Here is a 26,873-nt window from a genome sequence, read left to right on the forward strand (position 1 = left end):
TTTGGATAGCTGAACCTCCTGATGTGATTATACCTCTTTTGATTTCAGATGTAAGTTAAGTTATAAAAAGATGGCACTTCGAGAGCAGAAAGAAAATTGAAGAGTCAATTCGGTGCATGTATAGTCGTCACGGTTCTTGCCGCACTCACTTGGGCAGGCTTCCAAGGCTGTACGGCACGCGGTTTCACCTCACGGACTGCACAATTCTAGGCCAACTTATGGACTAGCTGAAGTTTGCTCGTACTTGTACTAGTCAAAGAGTTGTACACGGTTGGTTATTTTTCCACCTCTGCATATGGTCGTAACTGGTTACTTTTCCAAGTCGACGAATAGTATGTACACGCAAAACATTCGATCTTTGTATGCCGATCATTTTGCTCCGCTCGCCTATATATACCGAGTAGTCACACAATAACCAAACACCAACAACTAGTACGTGCAGGCAAGATACAAGAACACAACATTTTGTGCAAAGTTTCAGCTGATCGACACCAGGGATGGGCGGCGCAGGAGGAGGAGGAGACGATGTGAAGCTGCTGGGGACGTGGGCGAGCCCGCACACCCTGCGAGTGCGACTCGCGCTCCGCCTCAAGGGCGTCAGCTACCACTACGTGGAGCAAGACCCTAACAAGGAGAACACCACCGGCGAGCTGCTCCTCCCTGGTAAGCAGCCGGTGATGATGATCCACGGCGACAAGCCTGTTTGTGAGTCCTCCAACATATTGCAGTACATCGACGACGTCTTCACTGGGGTCGGCCCTGACCTCCTCCCCACCGACAGCTACGAGCGTGCGGCCGCTCAATATTGGGCGGACTTCATCGACGACACGGTATATACTCCCTCTCTCACAGTTTATAAGACGTGCACGTACATCTGGGTCACAAATTTGACCAAGTTAGCATTAGTTATATGTTATAAAAATTATATCATTACAAAGTTTAGATGTTCTATTTTCTAATGATATAATTTTTACATTATATAATTTAAATTATATAGATCAAATTGACGACCTAGAAATACGGGGAGGACTAGTAAACTGAGAAGGAGAGAGTATTGTGTTTCCTTTCTTTCCGGGTGTCCTTCGTACTGCGGAATTCGATTAAACTTAGTTTAGCAGAAGGCACACGAGAAAATTTATCCCTTCAAGTTTTTGTTGGGGGGAGGGGAAATTGAAGCAAGCCTCAAGTTACATGGTTATCGGACCACTAAGTTATAGAAATTTCAGGAGGGGGGAGTTTTCTTTAGACTATTCATCCGGAACTTGTGATTTTTACCTAGACTACATACTTTCGAATTTGGGTATAAAACTTGACACGCATATACATACGTGCATCCTTTACATGCGAAATTTTCTTTTTGATTTTTTAGAGGTCCGAAAATACGTATTTTGGGGCGCTACAGTATTCAGACTAGGTGCCACGAGGTAATTCTATCATATTGGAGGCATTTTTCCATGGTTCTACTTTCTAATCTGTGGCGTCTGTGTGTCTGTGCACACAGCTTATCGAGGCGATGCACAAGGCGGCATGGGGCAAAACGGAGATTGAGAAGGCAGAGGGGAAGAATCAAGGGGCCGCCGCGGTGAGGGCCCTAGAGGGAGCCCTGAGAGAGTATTCCACGCCATTCTTTGGGGGCAAAGCTGCCGGATATGTGGACGTCGTGCTCGCCAGCCTTCTTCCGTGGGTGCAAGTCACGGACGCCATGCAGGGTATCAAGACACTCGACCCCGCCAGGACACCGCTCCTGGCCGCATGGACCGACCGCTTCTGCGAGCTGAAGGCGGCCCAATCGGTTATGCCGGACGTGACCAAGGTGGTTGACTTTGCCATGGCCATGTCCCTTCGCCGCTCTGGCCAACAGAAAATGGTTGATGGTACCATTCTTTGGTTCATAACGATCCTTTCTATAACTATGATATTCTACATGAGTTGGATGGTACTATAGAGCCAAGGTTTGAAACCAAATGGAGGAAACAGCCTCTCTAAAAATAGATACAGAAATAATCCGCAAAACAAGAATATATAGAGAAATAGTACTCATAAATTGTAAGCCGATGTGCATGTGTGCAGTCGTGCACTCGTATACTGATATATGTATGTATATTTTTTGTTTGTTTGTCTATGTATCTAAAATGAAAAAGGTATCTCTATTAGTTAAAAGCGAGTGCTTCCATAGGCCCACAAGCCAACAATTGCATAACTGTACCATTATGCACGTGCTCCTTCCGCCGACGATAGCGGGTCGGGTTAGGTTAGCCCCAGAAGATCCATATGGATTGTACCCTTGTACTCATTGAAAGGGTATACGGTGTATGTATGTATTGGTTTTGTTTGGGCTCACGTCGGATGGATCGATTTGGGGTTGTCGTAGGTTGTCAATTTCCATTCTCACGTATCGTGATCAGCTCGTTGCAGCCACCAGCCCGGCCATCTCCGATCTTGTTGAAGCCAATCCACCCCTCAGCACCGCCATTTCCACGTACCACGGTCGATCGTAGCAGGTGTGGCCGGTTACCTCGGCGATCTCCTATCCTTCCCGCATACGGTGGATCGTTGGCCTTCCCCTCACGACAGCGATACGACGACAATCGTCTGAGTCATCCACCCTCCGTCTGCCCACGGTCGACATACAGGTCGGTCCATTGCAAGGCAGAGCAAGAGGTCATGCGCCACCGATCCCAATTTCCCATGGCTGCCCAGATTGCCACCGACACCCATAAGGTTAGCCCTCCGTGACACACTGTTATTCCATTCTTATTCCATGTACTTTCTAGGATGTACTGTTGCATGTGTGCTTAGGGTTTAATTTTTGTTCAAATTTTTATCAATTTTTGGGACATTTTTTGTTGATCTGCATTACACAATGAATTTCAAGCCAAGTTTTTATGTTGGTGCATGTACACATGGTTCTATTACACAGCTCCGTTAATTAGGCCAGTGATATTAGTTTTATTTGGACAGATGGATGGTTCTATGGTTTCTGAAATTGACAATTAAAAAGTAACTATGGACGTTGATGACTCCATATCGGAGGATTTTGATACGTCATCTTCAGAAGATGAAGTATCATCTGATGGTGATAGTAGCATTTTTGGTGATCCTGTAGCTAAGTCTTATAATGTGAGTCACTCACATTTTCATATTTTATTCCTACATTATGTGAATATCTTGTGCCTGAATTTTGGCTCCTTGTTGTAAATTTTTTAGATGGACATCGATGTTGATGATGAACCCACCTCGGAAAGTACGAGTGATGCATGTTTTATTTTTTCTTACCTGCCTTGTTCCAGTTGATGTTGAATATACATGTAATTTACTGAAAGTGGGGGCGACAACACAGGTAAAGTGCAGAGTCCTACCTTTCAGGGTGAAAACCCAAGGTCTGGCCTTAATTGGTTGTGCCTGGCAATGACCTTGGTGGAGGCATTGTTTTGAGAGCGGGGACTATCTTCAGGGTGAAAACCTAAGATCTTTGATCGGGCGACGACGGTGTTTGAGCACTGTTCCCTTCTTGGAGGCGTCGTTTTTGGAGAGTCTGTAATTCAGGTGTTGTCTTGGCGGTGGATGTATTGCTGTTGTTAGGCCCGAGATACTGTAGCGGGACTTTTGTTTCTTAGTTTTCATTTCTTGTTTTTGGTTGTGTGCATTAGTGCCATTAGGGTGGTGCGTTGTTGCAGAGGCTGGGTGTAATTGGTATCTTCTCGATATTAATATATTCCCTTTATCGAAAAACATGTAATTTACTACGACGCGCCGCTATGGATGCACTCATCCTCGCCTTTCTCTCACCGCCACGATTGCCATGTTTTGGGTGAACTGGAAAAGAAGGCATATACAACAGCTCTGATACGCCGTGAGCATGATAAGCTGTTTTGGCACGCGGCAAATGATTTCTCTGGCTTGAAATGCCACAGGCAAAACTATATATACGTGCTGATGTCCAGTTCATTAGATCTACAGAGGTGTAGGTTAGCCCACAAAAACTTGTGCGTGGCAAACTGGCAATGGACAGATCGACGAAGCGTCAAGCGTCTGCGAGGAAACCGACACCGACCCACACACGTACCGCTCGCCACAGTCCATATTATAAAACCAAGTCGTTACGGCCTTGCCTCGATACCGCGTGCTCCACATGATGCGGTCATCGTCATCACCGCCTCCGCCGGCGAGTCGACGGGGGCGAGCCAGGAAAGCCCCGGCGTTTCACGTCTCCGTGTTCAAGCACATGGAGCTGCCGTGTGGGAGGGACTGGGCCGAGCTGCCCGCGGACGCGATCTCGTGCATCCTCCACAGGCTGGACCAGACGGAGCTCCTCATCGGCGGCGTGGCCGCGGTGTGCCGCTCCTGGCGCCGCGCCGCGCGAGAGGAGCCAGAGCTGTGGCGACGCATTGACCTGCGTGATTTTCATCATATTCCACCCTTCAACTGGCCAGTCGGCCTCAGGAGTATCATGCGGGCTGCCCTGCGGCTCAGCGCGGGGCAGTGCCATACCTTCTTCGGCGAGCACCTCCACGATGACCACTTCGTCCTCCTCGCTGAGCAGTACGGTTTTCTACTTCTTCTTCTTCACCCCTAAACCCACCTCTGGTTTGATGCCACGTATCCAAATGTTTGGTTGTTCATGCTAAATTGCAACAAATATTTAGTTGCCGAATAAAATATTTGTTCCAGCTCCCCAGTAAAAACTAAATTTGTTTGGATACTACTGCCACAGTTCGTTATAGTATGATATATTTTGGCAGTTTATATTTTGGAACGGGGAGAGTACTAGAAAAATGTATTTCCTCTGCTTCATCTGAATTACAAAGTGAAATCAGCCTTATGCATATGACGTTTTGGAGCTGCTTCACACTGAACTACTCTTTTACATTCGACCGTTGTTAATTTCATGTCTTCATTTCTGCTCAACAAAGAGAAAGAGTTTTTTACTAAAGAGCTAATTATATCATGCAGGGCCCCCTTACTGAAGAGCCTTCATCTCATTAACTGCTACTGTATCTCCGACGAAGGGTTTGCAAACACAATCAAAAAGCTTTCTCTGCTTGAGGAGCTTGAGCTTTCATGGTGCTTAAATCGCACACAAGTTCTCGAACTTGTGGCGGGAGCGTGCCCAGGCCTGAAGCACTTTAGACTTGTCAACCACTGGAATTTTGAACCTAAGGATGACCGGAAAGCTCGTGCAATTGCTAGAATGTGTGGGTTGCGTTCCTTGCATATTGTCAATGATAAACTCGACAACGAAGGCTTGGCAACCATCCTCGACAGCTGCCATCATCTAGAGTATCTTAACATGCGCGATTACTGGAATATCAAGATGGATGAAAACCTAGGTGCGAAGTTAGCCAGGATCAACGTGGATGACTATGAGTACCTTCTGCCATCCGATCCTGATAGCTGTTGCAGTTCTCCGTTTTCTTCGTACGATGATTATGGCGATCTATCTCTTTCTTACTACCTTGGTGATGATATCGATGACATGGATGAAGAGCACGGAAGAACTATTGACATCAAGAGCATGTGTAGGTACTTGAGCTAATGTGATGGGGTAGATTGGGATGTTTTTATGGGAGTGTGTCTGATTGAGTGATGCCTTCTATTCTCAAACGCATGCACATGTTTTGTCGCTTCATTCGGCCGCGATTTCCCCCAAGAGGATATAGCTTTCTTCATGGTGTTTAATGTCTCGCTTGGGTTCCTGTGTTGTGTGCAAGATACAATCCTCCGGAGAAATATGATTAATTAAAGGACGTCGGGGTGACATTCTCCTTCATTTTGCAAGAACAAGCAGAGCAAACAAAGCGAGCTGCCCTAGGGATGGTCTTTTGCTTGCAGAGAAGGGGATCCAGAGGCTGGTCTTGGAGATGGATTGTCAAGCTATAGTAAAGCAATAACATTCAGGACAAGGGAAGAAGTTGGCCTGTGGCAAGTGTTTAAAGAGATGGGAGAAATCAGTTCAACTCTTCAGATAATTTGCTTTTGTTCATATAGAGGCTAATAAGGCAACACGTGTGTCTGTGCAAAACATTCTTTATCTTTAGTTTCGGAAGTAGCTTCCTTTGAACTAATCCCTGATTGGGCTTGTCCAATCGGATATGTTATCATCTTTTGAGTAAAGGTGACGACGTTTAACTAAAAAAAAGAATAGATCAGAAACTAGAAACAGGACATCAACTGTTTCTGATAGATATGAAAGCAAGGGACCACTTTCATCCATACATTTCCGAAAATCTAACTCTACATATACGTGGGTGTCCCGGTCTTATCTGGGGCCGTCCACCGTGCTTCCAGATTCGTGCATGTTTTACACAAAACACCTCAGAGTTATAATCATCTATCATTTGTACATCCTTCCCCATTTCTAACAAAGCTCTTCTATTTTCATGAATTCACGGATTTGTCCACGATTCGTTTAGGAAGCCATACACACGAAGAAAAGATGGAAGCAAATAAAACTCCGACCAGAAATTTGGGCAAATGATAACCACAGGGAAAATTCGGCCAGAACTTTTCGGAGAAACTGTATGTAACAGATTTCGGATCTGTGGTATTTTTCATGCTTAGATTCCTTGAACCAAATTCGTACAGTATTAATGCAGAATTTTTTTCCAGTACCTTAGCTGGATCTGGACCTATTCTAACACACATACGAGCTGGACCATGAAATAGAAAAGAATGGAAGAGCAAATGACCAGATTGTGTTACGAGGAAAATAGGAAAGAATGGAAGGGACATTTAATTCTACTAGTACAAATGCCCGTGCGTTGCCACGGACCCTAAAATTTCATTTCTCAATGCACATATATAATTCACAACTCATTAAGAAAATTCAAAAAAAAAATAGGAATATTATAATATACTACAGCATGATAATATCGAACACAATATCAATATTAGCATTGTTGTGCATCTGTGTAGCTCCAATTTTACGTCTTCTTATTACTCTTCCGTCTTCTTATTACTCTTCCGCGTTATAAGTTCCACACCTGTGTTCTGGGTGTGTTAAATGTGCATGCGCAGAACTTTTTCTCAACCGACGTATGTAAAATAATGCACAGAAAGTTTTTAGTGGTATATGAAGGAACATACTACTAATCAGCGTTTCAATCGTCAACATAACTTCTTTCAAAGGTTACTTCTGATATGTTTCATAATTTTTCATGTTAATTATATTTTATACCTATTCATAAATGGAGTTACAAATCCATATGGGTATCATGACATCGAGAGTTGTGGCAAACCCTCCATGTTTAATTGTCGATCAACCAGATTACACTCTGTGTATTACACTTTTTCCTAACACAAAGAGACTTTTCACAACTCTCCCTCCATCACTCACTCTCTCACATAAAACACAGTGCTCCAAAGTACCAAGGCATGGAAAGGTTGCATCTGTCACCCTTCTCCTTTCCCGCCAGCAGCTTAGCTTCACCTCTGTCACTGTTTTGCTACCACACCACTGTGCAACATTGTCGCCCTCTCTGCAAGTATAGAAAATCATCAGCACTTATTGCGCGTGGAGAATAAGTGTGATGTGCATTCATTTCAATAAACTACATCACAACATAGCCACAATGTAGCATCAAAATCAAAAGTTACTCATGTTCATGTGTAGATCTGTACCAGCCTAGCATTTTCTCTCTGTTGGTATTATCTTGTCAAGATCTAACGCAACAATGTGCTGTAACACAAATATTTAACTACTTGTAGAAAGGAACAAAGCAACTAATCTAGAGATACAAATGGTACCCACCTCTTTATTACAATCAGAGCAAAACAAATATATTTTAGCAACTAAGGCGAGATAAAATATTGGGAACTTAGACTGTAGGCAGTCAATTTTTTCAGTAGTGCAGTAAGAAATTAAATGGACATACCGCACCTTCTAACCACTATTTGTAGGAGTACCTCACTATAGCCTGTTGTGGAGTGCAAAGTTAGATTGTAATTGTCAAATGAGTGACCTATATCAAGTCATACAATAGGTAAATATAAGGTAAGACACAGATTGTGCAGCAGAATTGAAATAATATTTTTTTATCAATTTTACAAATAATACATGATTTCAAAAACTTCTAAATGTAGAGGTTGCCTGAATGTTAACCGACCAGATATGAGTCTCGGGCAGCCAACACAAAAGGCACGGGCATGTGCACGGATGTGACCACATGGCCTGCCTAGTCGGCAGCCAATGAGCCGATCGACAGCTATCCGACCAACCGAGTAACGTATTCGTAAATTTTTGAAATCGCATATTAGTTATATAGTTAAAATGCCCGTGCGTTGCCATGGGAAAAAATATAGAGAAGGAAGATATCATGATATTTTTTAACTTAGTTTTTGAATAACCCATCCTATACACGGCATTTTTATCTTTTTCATCCCTTCGAGGACCAACATGTATTTTTTGAGGAAATTGCACATTCCACCAGGTCCCGCTCATAGCATTGCACATACCACCAGGTTCATGGAAATTTTGCACATTCCAGGTCTTGCTCTAATGAGTTGCAAGCAAGTCTAATTCCCTATTAATAGCTAGCCTAACAACAAAAATACAACGCGACGTTGTTTTAGCCAAGTGCATGCAAATAGTTTTTACATGGTGCCGCCATATAAGAAGACAATAAACATTACACTTCAATAAACATTACACTTCAATATATTAACATCATGATCTTAGCCAGTAGCCCCGACCTAACCCTCCCTCCCCTGGGTGGCGGCACCGCGCCACGCGGGGGAGCCCCCCCCCCCCCCCCCCCCTCACCGGCCTCCTGCCCCTCTCTCCCCTCGCCGCCGCCGGAGGTGTCGCCGGGCAAAGCCCGCGCCTCCTCCTCCGCGTGAAGGGATGCTTCGCCCGCATCACATGGAAGCCGGGGCGGTGGCCCCGGGCATGGTGGCGGCGACCTCCTCCCTGGAGGTGGACGGCCTCGTTTGGGATCTGGGGTGGGGGATCTTGGGATCCCACACAGATCTCCGGCAGTGAAGATCCAGTCGACGACGAGTTTAGGGTGACGAGGCAGCCAGTGAAAACCGTGCTCTGCTGCTAATGGAGGTGGATGCGGTGGTGTGCGTCGAGTGGTGGTGGAAGTGCAGGCATGCGGGCAGTCTAGGTGGTCGTGGCGTGCAACGGTGGCCAGATTTGCTGGCTTGTGCGGCGATCGGTGAAGCCTTCATTTAAAGAAGTTTTGATTTCAAAGTATTAAAAATTTCCAGAAAAAATATCCAGACGTTAGAAAATATTGAATTCTATCATTGCGTAAACTTTCAGAACGAAATATAGTGTATTTGACCCTCAGAAAAAATGACAAAATTCCCACAAAATAACAAACTCGAGATATCTGTGTATTGCTCAATATTGTTCACGAGTGACAAAATCTAGATTTGTTATTTTTGTGAGCCTAAAATATAGTATATTTCATTCTGAAAATTTACACAAGGGTAAATTATTATATTGCCTATACATTGGTATTCTTCGATTCTTGTGAAATGTTTTAACTTAAATTTTGCAAGGTTCAAATAAATAGCCTCCATATAGCCTGAGCTAAAAAAAATTTAATTCTCAAACAAACATAACAATTTGTTTGAAGGCTAAAGTTGGGAGTTTGCTGGACTTGATGATAGTTAGTTAAATGTGTCCACTTTGATCTTATTGCCAATGAAGTTAAACTCAAGAATTAGTCTTTCTGCAACTCATTATAGCAAGACTTGGTGGAATATGCAAAAATTCCGTGGATGTGGTGGTTTGCGCAACACAGTGTACAGGATGTGGTGGAATGTGCAATTTCCTCTGTATTTTTTCTATCCTTTTTACCTATTTCAACCCATTATGTCTCTTATCTAATCCTATCTAGCGATCTTCCACCATATGTTAGCCATCTTTGCATAACACAATTAGTGACACTTTTATTGTGTAAGTGTGTCAATAACAAGAACAACTTTCCTAATCCCAACGAATGCAAATAGAAGAATAAAATATAGTGCCTCAGTTTTTTTATACAACGACATCTAACTGTAAATGGAGAGACCTAATGTTGATCTAATTACTATCAGGAAATGCAAGTATAAAGTAGTATCAGGAAATGCAAGGAAAATCATGAGTAGTTTGTCCAGTAGCAGTAAGCAAACACCTAAATGACAGTAGCACAGGGCACCTGAACTTGACAACTTGCTGCACATGAAATCCACTGATATTTTCCTTTGCCGTACCTTTTTCTTTTCCAATAATACAATTCGAGTGAAAATTCATTTAAAAGCATGTCTCCATTCTCTAGTTTTACATTTTTTATTTTCATGAGATTGCTACAGCCAATTAAATAATGTTGAGGAATTTCATTTCTAGGAACGTTTGTGAAAATTAAATAATCTAGGAACGTTTGTGACAATTTCATTTCTCAATCCTGCAATTTGGAATTCAGACAATGTATGCATGTAATGGAGAGAAACTAAGTTGTGAACAGAATTCTATACCAGTAATGGAGAGGCAAAATCGTTGAACTGGCATGCAACTTCTAAAGGCTTCAGTTTTTCAATGTACAGTATTTTCAAGCTACAGAGGGGTCTGCATCTGCAGAGCACCAAACAAAGATACTCCATCATTTGTTTTGAATGCATGCTCTAATTGGGACACACAAAATAGCAATTAAGATGCAACGTAATGACAAAATTACTAACCTACTTGAGGTAGCAACAGAGCGGTTCACTCACCTGCTTCAGGTCAGCGCGCGAGAGAACGAATATGGCAAAGAACTTGGTGGCGTCCACGCTTTGGACGCGGTCGTCTCCATCAGCAGCAGGAAAACAGAGGGAATCAACCATCGGAGAAGCAGTGAAGGGCCTCCTGCCGCACTCATCCAGAGCCGGGATCCAAATAGCAAGTCATGCCGATATGTGACCTGAAAATAAAAAAGAACGTTATCAATATTTAAGTTGTGAAAAGATTGTGCGAAAAGTATGGCGAATTCTACTAAGTAACTTCTGAAACATTTTCGGGTATACTCATTTACTCACCTTGGTGGCATGCCAAAGAATAGTCAGCACGCATGATTTAACATAGGTCATCAAACCAACAGCTCACTGATTACCATACAGATGGAAATACAAAAAAAAAAAAAACAAGATAAGAAGGACCTAAACAAATCCCTGAAACAGAAGATGACAAACTTGAAATTCAATAGATAGTCCATATAACAACAAAGCAAAGTTCCTAACTAACTAATCGATTGAATGATCAATAACTGGATCATAATCCGACGGCCGTATGAACAAGTTCACGGTGTATTTAATGGCTACAGTTTGCAATGAGAGAAACATGTACACAATTTGATTTATGGAAAGGAGTACTTATCCTATTGTTGGTGTGACCGATGCACTAAGAATATTGAGAGCAAAAATGTCATATGAGAGGTAGTGCTTAGAAATTACCGTGTGACAGCACTGCCTGATATACTTGATAATTTATGAATCTTCAATGAGGCCAATATTGTTGATGGGGCCACTCCTGTACAGCAATGAAGCGATGTCACTTTTGCTGATTCTTTTGCACCCTCCCAAGCACAGGAACCTTCCATTATCCAGTGCTGATAAACCTGCATCGGTAACTTCACCTCATAAAACTACAATCAAGGAGGCAAACCTGATGGTACTGATGGCTCAAATAAAAGGAGAGACTATGGAGATATGTACATAGTCTAGAGGAAACAGGGACTAAATGCAGCTTTCGCTCATCATTACCAATGCAGCTGATCCATTCCAATGGAACCATTTCAGGAAATGATAGCATCAGCCTTATTGAAGTTTTAACCTTGCAAGGGCACAAAACTCAGCATTAGAAATCTTAAGTTCCCTGAAGAATCTAAACAGTGCCTTTGATATGTTTGTAACTGCAGCCGAAAACTAAATAGCCACATGATTGTGTGAGCAGAGCAAGAGCAACAGAAAAGAAATAATAGCCTATAATATCCCAAAATTTGGAATTAATGCACTCTAGTGAGTATGTTAACACAAAGAAGTAGTATCAATGATCAGCCAAACTTATACCGGACTGGGACGAATCTAGATTTTAATAAATTGCCAACAAACAAGGATTCTGAAAACAAGTGAGTTAACAACTTGGAGACATGTTGAGTGACCAATCCATGCAGAACTGAACTTGAAAAGGTCACTTAACCAAGAGTATATAGTAAGTGTCCGACTGACTCAATAGAGCACATCTGATTAGCTGCTATGCAATTAGCATGGCCACAAACATGGGCAACCTGCAAAAATGCTTAGATTTAGGGTTCTGAATGTTAGATTGGAAAATTTCAGTTTTTCCAATTGTGTCTTGGTGGTGAGGGGGGTCCGTATCTAGAGAAGAATTAGCAAATCAACCGATATCTGATTTCAACATATGAACAACAAATTTTTTTAGTACACATAGCCTCACTCAAGTCGGTACATTTGCCAGAACTTAAAGCAGATTTAAGACAATCGCGTGGCTAAAAGAAGACGGTCGAAGCCCTAGACACATGGATAGTCAAGTTCACGTGGTCATCAGCCTGGTGCTCATCAGCCTGGGGCCATGGCAGTAGCAGAAGGAGCCAATGTCCTTTATTCAGCTAGAGCACTGGTAAAAAGCATATGACCAAAATTTACATACGCACAACCACTGCAATGCACCAACCTTATTCCATTTCCTAACCTTTCTGTACCAATCTATAATACTACAGCAATAGAATTAAAGGCAGGAATAAGCACCTAGTGACCAAAAAGTCTAATGAACTTAGAATTAGTTATGTACGTTCCTCATAAGAATTACTTCTGTAAGCCAAAAATGTGATGATTGGGCATGCACCAACCGGTGAGATCGGGCATGAAACAGAATGCCAGTGTGTTCTGGGATGTTGTTGGCGGACCGGCTGTCTTCTGTAGTCCTGCATTCATCAATTCTACAAGAAAAACACGAAAACGTTCAGAATTCCATATTGAACCAAGAGAATTACAGTTTGATGCATATAACTGCACAACGTACCTACCACATCCAAGATTTTGAAAGAAGAGAGCCTAGCGCCACGAACTGCCGCCAGCGTCTTGTCCATCAGATTCAGACCTGTCATCAGCAAGTCGTTCTGCTTAACCCCATCTCCAATATACTTAGGATAACAACTTTTAGGATTGGATCGGCGAGGCGATCCGCGAGGGCTCAGTCGCTAGTCGGGCGGTGGTCGATTCGCATCCAGCAACTTGCCCAAGATTCGCCCGCATCATCGCTCTTATCTCCGGCGACTCAAGAGAAGGCTCTAGCAATTCGCCCGTAACCCTCCCCTGTCATCAAGATGGGAAATAGACAACGACGGCGGCAGTGGAGGGAGGTGGAGGCGGGCACGAGATGGGGATCGCGCGGGTGGAGGAGGACCAGATCGCGTGGGGGAGGCAGAGGCGGCTAGGGTCGTCAAGGAAGGAGCGCGACGTCTCCGCGAGAGGTGGGCCTAGCGCCCTAGCCCATGTAGTTTCACGCGGGCGAGCGGAAGGTCTAAGACGACGAAAGTTTGACGTATGGCAGAATAAGGAACCAGTTTAGTCTTTTTAAATAGTAGAGATAAAGAGTCACCGAAATACATCCCGAACTAGACCATGAACATACCAAGAACTAACAAGAATTGGAAAAGGAAGCAAGCCAGGTTGAAAGAAATTGAAGAGAATATCGGCCTACAGGCCGCCGCCTCCTCACTTCTGGCCGCCAGTTGCCGCTCCTCTTCCAGTCGACGGCTACAGCTTGCAAGGGCGCACGCCACCGGCGAAGAGGTGCGGCGGCGTCACGAGGGCGGCGAGCTTCCCGAGTGTTCACCATCTCATCCTGATCGACATTGGCGACGGAGCATGGCGGTGGTGGGCAAGAGCAGGGCCGCCGATCTCTTCCAAATCAGGGACTGGATGTGTCTCTAGCAAGAAGCTCATCCAGCGGCGGCCGGATCTGGTCGGCTCGAGCTTGGGGACGGCCATGGTGGAGGAGGATGGTGGCAGCAGGAGAAGATAAGGCAGGTGGAGAGGTTGAGAGAGAATCGGGAGAGGCAGACAAGTTGGACATGTCCACCTTCGTGTCCATAAGGGAGTGATTGTGTACTATGTACAGGCTCAAATTGCAAAAACAACTGCACGAATCTTGACGTACTGGTCACCGTTGGATAAGGCTGGGACGCCCACGCCTATGTAGAATCACTGCGTTGATACATTTCCCAAATTCTAGTAACCAGGCTATATATAATGTAGCACTTGCATACGCGTGCACATGCACACATGGTACATCTTTATTGAAAGATAACAATACACTGTCACGAAGAACTGAACACTGCATGATTAAAACAAGCTAGAGGATAGATGACCAAACCACGTGATTAGGCTGCCGGGAACGAACCATTCTGGGATTGACTTATTAGAAGTTCTTAGGCTATCGAGAAGTAGCAGTTCGACAGCTGAACGGAGAAGGATATGTTGTCTTAATGTCTTTAGCCATCAAGACATGGCTAGCCGCCTGTTGCCTGGACGAGAGAAAACAACCTGCACGCAATACGCAATAAATTTTGTTTAAAACTTTGACCATTCATATCTTATAAAATGTTTTGATTTGATATTTGAAAATCACATGTTTAGGTCTTTCTCAAGAAATCACTTTCGGTCAAGTTTTATGATTTGCTACAGTGGAAATTGATGACTACTATATTTGAGCAGGAGACCATGCCGATTTCCATAATGTCATCTTTTTAAGACAAGAGGGAGTAAATTATCTCCATCTGTCTGGAAATAACGTATGTACATGTACACATATATACATATCTACCTGGTAATCTCCAACTGCTCGTGACTTGAAACCAGCCGCAGAGTATATGAGGTAAAACTCCCAAATACGGAGGAACCTTTCATCAAAGCCCAAGGCCAAAACTTGACTGCAGCAAGAAAAAGAAAGCGATAAGAAATTAATACTACTAACTGAGTAATCAACCATAACAGTATAATCGTCACAACTGTAACAAGAGCATTCAATTGAATGTACTATATACTTACTCTTTGTTGGCAATGAAGTTGTCCCTCCAGTGTATCAGAGTTGTGTAGTAATGGGGCCCAATATTCTCCACATGCTCTATGCTACAACATTAGGGATAGTGTAATTAATAAGCCGGCCTAGATCCATCCATGACCATGCATGAAGTAACCAATTAATCAAACATCGATCGATTGATGTGAAACGTACCAGAACCTTGATGCCGAGGTCATGGCAGCCATTACACGGGCCAAAGAAGGAAGGCAGCCGCCAGGGAATATGTATTCTTTTATGAAATCTGGCCTTTTTCTGTATTGCTCGTACCGTTCCTCTGCAATTGAGATGAACTGGACGCACAAGTATGTATTTGCAGATAAAGGTTAGTTTGTGATCGTGTAAACCTAACTAAGGACTTGTGTGGATTAGGTGTTGACAATGATATTTATCCTGCAGTACTAACCTGGAGGACCAATATGCCATCTTCAGCCAAGTGAGACTCACAGATGGCAAAAAAGTCGTCCATGTATTCATGGCCAACATGTTCGATCATACCGCTGATTTAATTTACAGAATAGGAATATGTAAACACGGGTATTGTCCAAGTCACAGTGCGCATCCATAATAGTGTTAGTAATGCTTACCAGCTTATGATTGCGTCATACTTGCAAGGTGGCATTTTACGGTAGTCACACAGCAGAAAAGTTATGTGCTCCTAAAAAATAAAAACAATTGACAGTAGAATTTTTAGCTACACTTTCACCCTACCCAAGTAAAGGGTGGAGGTCTGGAGGATAAAAAAGCTAAAATACTCGCACTAAACTTTATCAATGAACACATATGGTGGAATGGTGATTAATTACTGCTAAACTAGTAAACTGGACAGGTCTTGCGTAAAGGAGGGAGTAACAGAGAACTAACCTCTAAGCCAGCTTCTTTTACTTTTTTCTCAGCGTATTTAAGCTGCTCCTCTGACAAAGTCACTCCAGTGTATTTGCAGCCAGTTTGCTTAACCACTTGTATAGCTAAACTGCCCCAGCCGCTACCGATATCAAGAACATGATGCCCCGCCTCGACTTTAGCCTTTGGTTAAACATGAATTTTGCAAGAATGAAGTACCATCAGATCATGTTCACAACATTTTCTAACTAGTAACCAATATGATGACACAATTTCTAGAGATATGGCAGTATTACCTTTGAGATTAGAAGGTTAAGTTTACGTTGCTGGGCTGCTTCTAAGCTTTCATCCTCCATCTACCAGTTTAAGTTTAGTCCATGAATTAATAAAATTACGCTACAACATTTACAAGCTGCAGAACAAATCACAAGATTTACAAACCTTGAAAATTGCACAAGAGTAAGTCATCGATTTATCCAGAAAAAGCTTGAAAAAATCGTTACTCTGCACACATATATAAAAAGACAGAACTATCAGTACTATTTGGTTTGTTATTATAAAAGCGTGGAAAGTAATGAATAATAACAAATCTTTTTGATATGTTCGGAAAACAAAAATCTCAACTCAATAAGATCGGCAATAATTATGGTATTACAATTGACCTAATCAACTAGGTATCTTAATCCAGATGGAATGTAATAATAAAAGAAGAGAGATAGGTACTGACAAGATCATAGTGCTGAGAGATATTTCGACGAGTTTGTGTTGCAGTGTTCTTCCTCGAGACATGGCGCAGAAAGTTTTTAGCATATTTCAAATTAGCTATTGCATGCAAGGGTGTCCAAGCCCTGCACACCCAAAAAAATCATATACATGATTAGTCAGAAACGCATAGATTCTCAGGTACCACGTCATTTTTATCAAAGAATTCATAGGAATTTAATTGAGAAATGAAGTTTTCAGAACCCTTTTCTGGCAATGCCGCGGTTCCTACGCGCATCTCTGTTAGCGATGAGAATCTGCAAAGAAATGGATCGTGGATTTGATCTGAAATGAAGAAGAAATAGCTCTAGCGATAAGCTCGTGGACTTTGGTATAGTTTTACCAGGATAAGATTCAGAAGGCCTTCTCTCTTGTCAACAAGAGAGTAACATCCATTAATATAGGCTTCTGCCAAGCCAATGCTCCCTTCTGTTGTAACCTGAGAGCCATGATAAACACATGTAGTTCAAATGAGAAGGTTGGATGAAGCAATTGCAGTGTAGTATGAAAAAGTGTAGGCAGAACAAGAGAAGAGAAGATTACCTTCCAATAGAACAAGGGGTCATGAACTCGTATGACAGATTTCACATGGCATTTGTCGCAAGCCTTACCAAAGCTGAACACACTACCTCCTTCTTCGACCAATCTGCACAAAACTATCATGGTTAAAAATATTCATAATTAGATGCGACGTAGTACATTGACTCATACAAGGACTCACATCAAGTTGCCGATGGTTATGTATTGGTTAAAAAATCTTGCAACAGCAAGGCGTGACCCAGCCTCGGTCCATGATGGAACCATCTGCTTTGGGTTCAGCATAAGCTCACATTTCTTTCCAAGCAAACCTTGAGCTGCTGCTCTCCCAGACTGCATCGATTCAATATGGCCAACATAAAAATACCTCACATAACTATTTCATCAAATAGTAAATCTAAATTATGCCACTGAAACTAAAATCATATATGTCAGGGTGGTGCCCCCATAGATGAGTAAAGGAGAAGCTTGGAAATCTAGTAGCTAGCTTGGGCCATAAGCCTACTAGAGGTAAGCAAGAATATGGTTAGTTATGGTTATGATAGGATTAGGTATGTTTAGCATTGTTAGAGATTAGTTGTTTACAGTCTAATAGAACATCATGTCTCTAAACAGGGATCAAACTCTTTGATCACTAAGCAATGGGAATAATAAACTAGTAATGCTCTAATCATAGTTTCTGACTTGTGTCCTTGTCATCTTTGGCAAGAATCAAGATGGCTTGTCAGCTCATGACTTGTAAGTTGTGCCCAGGTTAGCTCTCAACTCACAACAATGGTGTTCGATGGGGGCACTCTATCTCTGCTGTCTAGGAATAAACAATGAGATGTTTTCGTGCAGCAAATGCCTTATCCAGTTTGCCGCTCTCTTTGTGGAGATTGGGCCGACAATGCGTGAGCATGGCCATCATCTCTTTCCATCTTTGTTGACCACCTTTCCGGCATGGGAAAGCGGTGACAAGATTCGCCGAGAGGAAATGCAAGACAGGTCTAAATGACAAAATGCACAGCTTGTGCATGCAGATACCTTCAATCCATCTTCATGGAATCCATGACCTGCGATCCAAGGTAGATGAGACATTTGAGACCTAATGTTCTTTAGCTCATTTCACACCTAAGTTCAGTAATGTAGTAAAAGTATATCATACATCTAAATGCAATTTGTAACAAACATCTAATCCACAAACTGGAATTCATGAAACAGATTACCTTGATACGCCCCACAGAACCATATTCCTCTCTTTCCCTGGATCTGATCAAACTGAAGATAAGCCTTCGCCGCAGCCACAGACGGAACAGGAAGGCTTGTAGACCATTTAAGCAGTACGTGATTCGGAACACAAGGGGGGTTGAGTGTCACGAGGAAAGGCCTGATGGATTCAATTTTCTAGAAGTGCAAAAAAAAAAAGAACAAATATACCATAGTTAATAATTAAGTAATCCATTCATACAGCTGAAGGGGCTAGGCTTAAGCTTCTATTTTGCTGCTATTCTGTGCTACAGCCTGCTCTACAGCGTGTTATATCGTGATGAAAATCTTGCTGTAGGGAAGTTACCTGAATATGGTTTAGCCAGTAAGTAACAGAAAACCCGGTACTAGTTACCCCTAGGAAATTCCAGGCGCTCCATGCCGACAGATTTCGGGGCATCAAATTTTGATCACAGTGGAGGTATATGTCCCTGTGTGTCAGACAATTAGTAGATGAGATCAAACTCTATTGATGCGTTCATTTGAAAATACTAGGCAGGTTTCACCTTTGGACATACTGACAGGCACCTAGAATTTTCAGTTCATAATGTGTAGCTTCAGTTCCTAGTACTTTGAGAGAACTAGGTGCACGGACCCCAAGGATGACACTGTCGTATGTTTCCTCTGAACCATCATTCTCCAAGACCCTGTAGCCAGCTGTCAAGATAGAGTATTGTTTTAGTTAGTGGATCAATAATATATATAATGACACCCACAATGTTTGTACAGGCAACAATAAACAAACAATAACGCATGTACCTCCATCAAAACTTGAAACAGATTTTACCAGACAGCTGGTTTTAATTCGACAGCCCATGCTTTCCAATTCTCCTTTTACCTTGTTTACATACGACTGCGAACAAGCCTTGACAGTGGGCAACTGGGCGTGACGAAACAGCTGAGAGTGCAGCGACATAGTCATCAGCTTTCAAAGACAAATTAACTATTAAGCATTCAAATGCAAGAGGAAAGGAACATGTATACAAAGTTTTGCTAGGCACCTGAAGAAGATCATGGTTACGGAAAAATGACAGCACGAAGAAAGCCGAGAGGCTCAAAACACCTTGTGATGAACATGACCAACTGCCTGCGCAGACCGGAATCTGCACCAAGTATATATTTTTCAAAACTGCATAAACGAGACACAGTGTGTTTGCACACTCAAAAACTTCGACAAGCTAACATAACCAGCTGGCCTTACCACCCCCTATACCCATCCATGTTTGCCCTGATTTTACTTATAATAATTTGAATTTTCTATCAAAAAGTTTCATACTATAGGAAATTGTAGTTTCCCTTCACAGTTTTTACATAACTGCCCAAAAACACATGAAAAATCATAAATTGAGTAGAGAAATTATGATGTTAGATTTTGCAAAAATAAAGGGTTGTTCGATACGCTAGAAAAAAGGCATAAGCAAGTAGATTAGAAGCAGTACAAGGTAAGCCTCTTGGAATGAGAGGGAATATCCATGCGACTGAATGAACTGCCCCAATGTCTCGCTACGGTCCAGATCAGGGTTATTCTCATGGTACTCCAGGTACCTTCGTTCCAAAGATCAGACAAGCAGATTAATTGTTATCATATATGAACACAAGGCATAGATATATGTAATGGAAGTATTATGTATGCACATGTGAACTGATGGACTGGACTGCTTACGTCAGAGCCTCTTTCTTGAACCTGAGTATCTCACAGACCATGCGCCAAAAACTGGTTTTCAGTATGTTGGCTTTCTGCGCCAAGAGGCTCGAGATACCGTTGCCATTGCCCCACTCACATCCTCGTCCGCCACAATGATTTGTACTCACTGAGAACGACATGTCTGATCTCTCCATCTCCACCCCGAGCCCTTCTAACCATTCCATCATGTGGGGATATGTTACCTGCATTATTTTGATGCATATGGCACAACAAATCTTAATGAGCAACAAAAAAAAGTACTCAATCATATAATTTAGAGTTGCAAGGATCCTTCCAAGTTTAGTCAAAATTACAACCAAACATGCACATTAATAAGATTGAACGCTCAGCTAGTGCCTAGGAATAGCTTCATGTGCAGGTAGGATTCAACAATCCAAGATGCTCACCGGGTTGTCCCAAACAATCACTGATTGTATCAGACAAAGTAGAAAACAATGTTTAGATATTTACCAAACGGAGTAAACTGACTGGAATAGGGATAACTGAAGTTCAGAACTAAAACAATGACTGCAACTCTACAAGACTAATCCAAATGGGCAAACGTATATGTAAAGCTCAGATCTTAATCTGGAATCGCATCACCAATATCAACTACTCCTACACTACATCAGTTTGCAGAGAACAGAGATTCAACCAACCGAATCCAATTGGCGCGGACACGCATTGGGTCGAGGAGAATCATCGGTGCCGAAAGTGACCGCCGTGGTTTCTTGGGGCCACCAGGGTCGGCCTCCTGGGCGTCCATGCAGGCTGGTGGAGTGACGCGGCGGCGTCGGGCGGCGGCAAGGAGAGGTGGTAGAGACCTGGGGCAAGGAAAGAGAGTGACAGGCGCTTGAGGCGAGGCAGCGACGTTCAAGGCAGCTCGACGCATCGCGGCGACGGCCGCCGTTGGTGGTGACGACGGTGTGTGAGCGTGTGCTGGAGGCGAGAAAATGACGGCGACGACGGAAGCGGCGGCCACTGCCCACTGGAGCACAGGGCGGTGGCCGAAGGCGGGGAAGACGGCGGTCACTGCCCACTGGAGCACAGGGCGACGGCCGCCGTTAGTGAGCGTGTGCTGGAGGCGAGGACGACGGCGACGACGGAAGCGGCGGCCACTGGAGCACAGGGCGGTGGCCGAAGCAGAACGGGCGGGGAAGACAGGCGGTAGAGCCAGGCCCGACCAAGCTGGAGGCCCATACCCAGGAATGCGGTACCAGGTGATGGAGGGCAGGGCAAAAATCAAGCCATAAGCCCCGGCTATCCAACGAGCAGCTGAAAGCAACTGGCAAAACAAAGCCGGCCCATCTATCCAATCTGCACCCATAAGCAGGGAACTCCAATCCGCAACTAGTTGGGTTCACAGCTCTAGGTCCAAGTTTGCGGCAAGTAACTGTTCCTTCTTCCGTCTCGAGGCACGAAGCGCCTACGTGTGATAACTATCTTTTTTTTTAAATAAGATGTGCTAACTATCTCAAACCAACCAAAACGATTGCATCACGCACGGAGGCACAGAGCGCCTGCTAGGGACTAGGGGAAGGAAGTGGGAGAAGATCAATCTTCTTCTACTCCCTCTGTTTTTATATGTAAGGTCACAACGTCTTTCAAAGTAGAACTTTGACTAATAATAATAAGAATTATATGTCACCAAAAGTATACCATTAGATTGATATTTGAAAGATGTTTCCAACAATATGCTTTTGGTGCTATATAACTTATTTTTTATGATCAAATTGTTAGTCAAAGTTTGGGCACGGAGTACTTAGTGATATTATATATAAAAACGGAGGGAGTACATCTAACTTTGAATTAATTTCTATTAGCACCGGCTCTATCCTCTACCTTCTTGCATTCTCAACCCCAACCTGGCGAATGATTTTTTTAAAAATACTTGCAGCTGTTGCATTAGCGGTTCACTCGGTCTTAGATGCACGGATGGTTCGATTTGTGCTAATTTACTGCACCATTGGTGTCATCTCTCTTTTTCTTCTATCAAATATTATTTGCTTACATAGCTTATCATGTGGTCTTGGATGCTTGGAGAACTAGATTTGTGCTAATTTCCTACAACGTTCAGGTGTCATCTCTCATTTTCTTCTATCAGGTATTATTTGCCAATCACAATTTATTGGATTTTATGCCTTCACAACTTTTTTAAATATATGTATGAAAACGATTTTTTTCTCCAAACTTTTGGACCCATTCATGGAGTCCGACATGGGGTCTCTGAAAACCCCGAGCTGGACCTGAATAGACCTCTCATGAGGGGTCAGGGGAGGAAGGAGGGGTACAGTTTGGGCTGCACAGGGGATCGTTGGTGACGAGGGAACACCTCGGCAATGCCTACGTATTGTAGACTAGGGTTTCGGGAGAGAGCGACGATGGAGATTCCGGGAGCGAGATTAGGCACACGACGTACCCAGCTTCGGGTCCCCACGGTGGAGGATCCCTACGTGCTGCTAGCAATCCACTATATGATCACAATATGTTTACATGGTGTCGCCGTAGGCGGAGCTATGTTGTCTATCTTCTGTCTATCTCTTGACCTCCTTATTTCGGGTGCCCTGGCTAGCTTTATATATGCAACCAGCCTAGGGTTTTACAAGAGTTCTAGTCGACTACTTCTTCGGGTTGCCTTGTTGGGCCTTCTCTATATTGGGTTTTCTCCATATTGGGCCGAGCCAGGTATACTAATAATGGGTACCCGAAGGGTATGCCCATGTCAGTAGCCCCCGAGTTTATAGGGAAGTCGAAGACTTGCGTAGAAACTCCAAGCATAACCATCTCCGAAGTCGAAGAAAATACAAGGCGAGGTTCATGTCGTAGATCATGTGTAGCGTAGATGATGTCGACGATTCTTGAAATTATTTTTCTATCGGGTGCGCGACAGCGAGTAGCCCCCGAGTCTATGGGTAAGTGCTTGCACTTAGGCATAGACTCAAGTTGTACTACTCGATGAAGAACTTAACTATATTTCTGAAAGACTTGATGAAATCCATGTGCTCCCGATGGGAGTAGGCTCCACTCGAGTCGTAGAATCGAGTTGAGTCTACAAACCTTGATTGTCATAGATGCTATCGAAGTTATTTTTCTATCGGGTGCGTGACCAGCGCTCCCGATGGGAGTAGCCCCCGAGGCTACAGTCAAGTGTTTGCACTTGGGTGTAGGCTCAACTTGCTTGTAATTGACTCCACAATTTTTCCTCTTTCTTATCGGGAGGGTGAACAACACTCTCGATAAGAGTAGCCCCCGAGCCTATGAGCAGGTGCTTGCACCTAGGCATAGGCTCAAGTTGTACTACTCGATAAAGAACTTAGCGCAGCCCCTCTTTTTATCGACTCCAGGCTGTTGCTATTTTTATTTGACATCCATATCTATATTGTACAGGGATAATGGTAATTGGGGCTAGTTCATCTGACGGATCAGGTACTAGTTAACTGCTCTAGTGGCAATCCGCAAAAACCTACTTCAAGATCACGTCCCCGGACATGATCTCGGGATACTGGTGCTAACTCGACAGGTGCCGCTTAAGGTCTTACCATTCTGTCGAGTCCCAGTCATATTTTATCGGGTACCTAACGCGTCCGTTAGGATTTTTCTTCGTATCTGTTGATACGGATAAAAGTAGCAGAGCGCAGTCTTTGGCGATGCCACGCCACACAGAACGGATCTGGGGTCTTACCTTCGCAGAGTTTTGCGGCATTCAGAGATTGTTCGCTACTTTGGCGCTCTGAGAATATTTTGTCAAGTGCCTTGTTCGGCTGATGCAATGACCCATTTTGCGGGCTTTTCTATTTTTCTCTCGGGCTTGATGAGACAGCCGAATATACTGGTTCTTCTATATTGTCGGGTACATCACCGATGCTCTTGCTCGGAACAATATGACGAGTCAATGGACCCGAAGATTTGTCCACCCTCCTTTTTTTTTTGGGTTCCTCCTTGATGAAATTTTCGTCAAGTTCCTCCTTCTGGAAAATTTCTTCGAGTCCTCTTTGAGGAAAATTCTTCGGGTCCTCCCTGAGGACAATTCTTCGGGTCCTCCCTGAGGATAATTCTTCGGGTCCTTCTTGAGGGTAATTCTTCGGGTCCTCCCTGAGGATAATTCTTCGGGTCCTCCCTGAGGATAATTCTTCGGGTCCTCCCTGAGGATAATTCTTCGGGACCTCCTTGAAGATAATTCTTCGGGTTCTCCTTAAATAAAATTTCGTCGGGTTCTCTTTGGAAAAAAATTTCGTCGGGTTCTCTCACGATTTTATCGGGTTCCTCCCTGAAGAAGATTTCGTCGGGTGCTCTTTTGATTTCGTCGGGTGCGCTTTTGATTTCGTCGGGTTCCTCCATGAAGAAGATTTTGTCGGGTTTTCTCTTGATTTCGTCGGGTTCCTCCCTGAAGAAGATTTTGTCGGGTTCTCTCTTGATTTCGTCGGGTTCCTCCCTGAAGAAGATTTTGTCGGGTTCTCTCTTGATTTCGTCGGGTTCCTCCCTGAAAAAGATTTTGTCGGGTTCTCTCTTATATACTTTGAAATTTGCTATCTCCTGCACAAATAAACAAACTTTTTCTATCTTTTCCTTGACTCTCTTTTTCGCATGCGGTGTCAGATGCTCGGATTCGATGATATGTAAAATGAATATATGCCGCGCAGCCCCCGAGTGTCGGGAGCGGCGAAATTAAATGATAATCAACTTTATGTGAAATAAAGGAACACTTAGCTTATTGGGCACGACGGAGTCGATGCGCGATGAGGTCTTTGAGTGTAGCGAAAAAGTTGAGCCGAATTAGAAACCACCAAATTAGCGAAAGTGGATGCCACAAAATTGTTGATGAAGAGATAGCCGAAACCCCGAGCACTGCTGGGGTGATGTCATGATTGTTGCTTAGACGTCGTGTCACCGTTGTTACTCGGGGCGAAGTTGTTGTCGAGCCCCCTAGTATTATATGTGTCGCCGAAAGAAGGCCATTAAGGATGAAATACTGAAGATGAAGTCCGAGATGAAATACTTGAGATGAATCCGCGTTGAAGATTACGCCATTAACCATGAAGCATATATTGAAGATGAATCCGCTGATATCATAAAGGATGAATCCATTGACCCGAAGAAAGTAAATCCAGTCATAACCGTAGAAGATGAATCCAAGATAACCATATAAGATGAATCTATTGACCCGAAGAAAATATTTCCAATAATAAACCATAGAAGATGAATCCAAGATGACCATATAAGATGAATCCATTGACCCGAAGAAAATAAACCCAGTAATATTCATAAATTCACTGACCCGGAACTGCGTCGGGTATTATTGTTTTAGAGAAAACCAATTATAACCTTATAAGATGAATCCGACGAAGACAAGATCCAATAAGCCGAAGAAAATGAATCCACTGAGCCGAAGAAGATAAATCCACTGAATATATCGGGTTCGCGATGTCGGTCCATGGCCGGCGAACCCCCGAGTAAGACGAGTGCGCCATGGCGTGCACGATCGATCGAGCAGAGCAGTCGAAGCTTTGTTTCAATCTGCAGGTATATTGCGGCGCAAAAACCTACGTACAAATAATAGTACGGGCCGAAAATATCTGGCCAAATAAACTTTGCAAGTAATAATTAATTGAAAATATAGCACCTGATATTTTTGTATCGGATGGTCGGATCCATGTAGTAGTAGTCGATGAAGTGATGAGTCCGCGACGGGTGAACTCTCGAATATATTGAGTATGGCAATTGTGCACGGCGAAGCAGTTGAAACTTGTTCCGATCTGCAGTTATATTACGGCGCAAAAAAGCGGGTCTTCCAGTGTAGCGGATACGTGGCTGGTGAATCTGGTATTTTTTGACTCGTAAAAATTTGGCTTTGTTTCCTGTACTTTTCCTCTTCTTTTTTTTTCCGTAAATCTCATGGGCAAGCTGAGTCGCCCGATGAACTGGACATGCTTCCTCTCCTTGAGTACGATTCATAGTAGCAGGTTGATACGTCTCCAACGTATCTATAATTTCCGATGTTCCATGCTTGTTTTATGACAATACCAACATGTTTTGTTCACACTTTATATCATTTTTATGCGTTTTCCGGAACTAACCTATTGACGAGATGCCGAGAGGCCAGTTGCTGTTTTCTGCTGTTTTTGGTTCCAGAAAGGCTGTTCGGGCAATATTCTCGGAATTGGACGAAATCAACGCCAAACCTCCTATTTTTCCCGGAAGGCTCCAGAACACCGAAGGAGAGTCGGAGGAGTGCCAGGGGGGCCCCACACCCTAGGGTGGCGCGGCCCAAGGGGGGGCGCGCCCCCCTATGGTGTGGCCAGCCCAGGCCCCCTCCGACTCCGATTCTTCGCCTATTTAAGCCGTCGTGACCTAAAACCTCGACACCAATTGACGAAACTCCAGAAAGACTCCAGGGGCGCCGCCGCCATCGCGAAACTCCAATTCGGGGGACAGAACTCTCTGTTCCGGCACCCTGCCGGACGGGGAATTGCCCCCGGAGCCATCTCCACCGCCGTCTTCACCGCCATCTTCACCGCCATCGCTGCCCCCATGATGAGGAGGGAGTAATTCACCCCTGAGGCTGAGGGCTTCGCTGTAGCTATGTGGTTCATCTCTCTCCCATGTACCTCAATACAATAATCTCATGAGCTGCTTTACATGATTGAGATTCATATGAGTTTTGTATCACAATTTATCTATGTGCTACTCTAGTGATGTTATTAAAGTAGTTCTATTCCTCCTGCACGTGTGTAA

General features: G+C 43.6%; 3 protein-coding genes across 25 annotated transcripts; 2 read left to right on the forward strand and 1 right to left on the reverse strand.

Annotated features, from left to right (window-relative positions):
- The first annotated feature begins 411 nt into the window (after nucleotides 1–411).
- Nucleotides 412–2,894, forward strand: LOC127337238 (probable glutathione S-transferase GSTU6). Its single transcript, XM_051364203.2, has 2 exons — nucleotides 412–830; nucleotides 1,502–2,894. The coding sequence occupies exons 1-2, from the start codon at nucleotides 498–500 to the stop codon at nucleotides 1,943–1,945; spliced, it is 777 nt and encodes a 258-aa protein (XP_051220163.1). The 5' UTR covers nucleotides 412–497; the 3' UTR covers nucleotides 1,946–2,894.
- Nucleotides 2,895–4,134: 1,240 nt separating this feature from the next.
- Nucleotides 4,135–5,562, forward strand: LOC127330883 (putative F-box/LRR-repeat protein 22). Its single transcript, XM_051356952.2, has 2 exons — nucleotides 4,135–4,542; nucleotides 4,954–5,562. The coding sequence occupies exons 1-2, from the start codon at nucleotides 4,136–4,138 to the stop codon at nucleotides 5,534–5,536; spliced, it is 990 nt and encodes a 329-aa protein (XP_051212912.2). The 5' UTR covers nucleotide 4,135; the 3' UTR covers nucleotides 5,537–5,562.
- Nucleotides 5,563–7,141: 1,579 nt separating this feature from the next.
- On the reverse strand, nucleotides 7,142–20,909 carry LOC127337239 (uncharacterized). Of its 23 annotated transcripts, none has more exons than XM_071826866.1 (30): nucleotides 20,801–20,909; nucleotides 20,121–20,344; nucleotides 19,897–20,002; nucleotides 19,459–19,560; nucleotides 19,217–19,355; nucleotides 18,964–19,114; nucleotides 18,765–18,888; nucleotides 18,418–18,595; nucleotides 18,236–18,264; nucleotides 17,394–17,542; nucleotides 17,216–17,318; nucleotides 17,016–17,111; nucleotides 16,877–16,929; nucleotides 16,638–16,758; nucleotides 16,352–16,414; nucleotides 16,207–16,266; nucleotides 15,932–16,093; nucleotides 15,655–15,725; nucleotides 15,474–15,567; nucleotides 15,224–15,360; nucleotides 15,037–15,117; nucleotides 14,813–14,918; nucleotides 13,619–14,532; nucleotides 13,011–13,084; nucleotides 11,728–12,923; nucleotides 11,419–11,582; nucleotides 10,702–10,889; nucleotides 10,465–10,561; nucleotides 7,880–7,916; nucleotides 7,142–7,478 (listed from the first exon to the last, which is right to left on the reverse strand). In XM_071826866.1, the coding sequence occupies exons 2-23, from the start codon at nucleotides 20,327–20,329 to the stop codon at nucleotides 14,488–14,490; spliced, it is 2,379 nt and encodes a 792-aa protein (XP_071682967.1). In that variant the 5' UTR covers nucleotides 20,330–20,344; nucleotides 20,801–20,909; the 3' UTR covers nucleotides 7,142–7,478; nucleotides 7,880–7,916; nucleotides 10,465–10,561; nucleotides 10,702–10,889; nucleotides 11,419–11,582; nucleotides 11,728–12,923; nucleotides 13,011–13,084; nucleotides 13,619–14,487. The 23 variants fall into 23 exon arrangements, with proteins under 23 accessions (XP_071682967.1, XP_071682966.1, XP_071682961.1 ...); XM_071826865.1 differs by having other exon boundaries at nucleotides 13,007–13,084; XM_071826860.1 differs by having other exon boundaries at nucleotides 13,007–13,507.
- Between the last annotated feature and the right edge of the window lie 5,964 nt (nucleotides 20,910–26,873).

This window comes from Lolium perenne, chromosome 2 (genome assembly GCF_019359855.2).
Source record: "Lolium perenne isolate Kyuss_39 chromosome 2, Kyuss_2.0, whole genome shotgun sequence".
Taxonomy (NCBI): domain Eukaryota; kingdom Viridiplantae; phylum Streptophyta; class Magnoliopsida; order Poales; family Poaceae; genus Lolium; species Lolium perenne.

Coding starts and splice junctions, on each gene's coding strand:
- LOC127337238 (XM_051364203.2), top strand. CDS start 498: ATGGGCGGCGCAGGAGGAGGAGGAGACGATGTGAAGCTGCTGGGGACG. Junction 831..1,501: donor CGGACTTCATCGACGACACG/GTATATACTCCC, acceptor CTGTGCACACAG/CTTATCGAGGCGATGCACAA.
- LOC127330883 (XM_051356952.2), top strand. CDS start 4,136: ATGCGGTCATCGTCATCACCGCCTCCGCCGGCGAGTCGACGGGGGCGA. Junction 4,543..4,953: donor TTCGTCCTCCTCGCTGAGCA/GTACGGTTTTCT, acceptor TATATCATGCAG/GGCCCCCTTACTGAAGAGCC.
- LOC127337239 (XM_071826866.1), bottom strand. CDS start 20,329: ATGATGGAATGGTTAGAAGGGCTCGGGGTGGAGATGGAGAGATCAGAC. Junction 16,759..16,876: donor CGCGGCATTGCCAGAAAAGG/GTTCTGAAAACT, acceptor TTGGGTGTGCAG/GGCTTGGACACCCTTGCATG. Junction 16,267..16,351: donor ACTCTTGTGCAATTTTCAAG/GTTTGTAAATCT, acceptor TTAAACTGGTAG/ATGGAGGATGAAAGCTTAGA.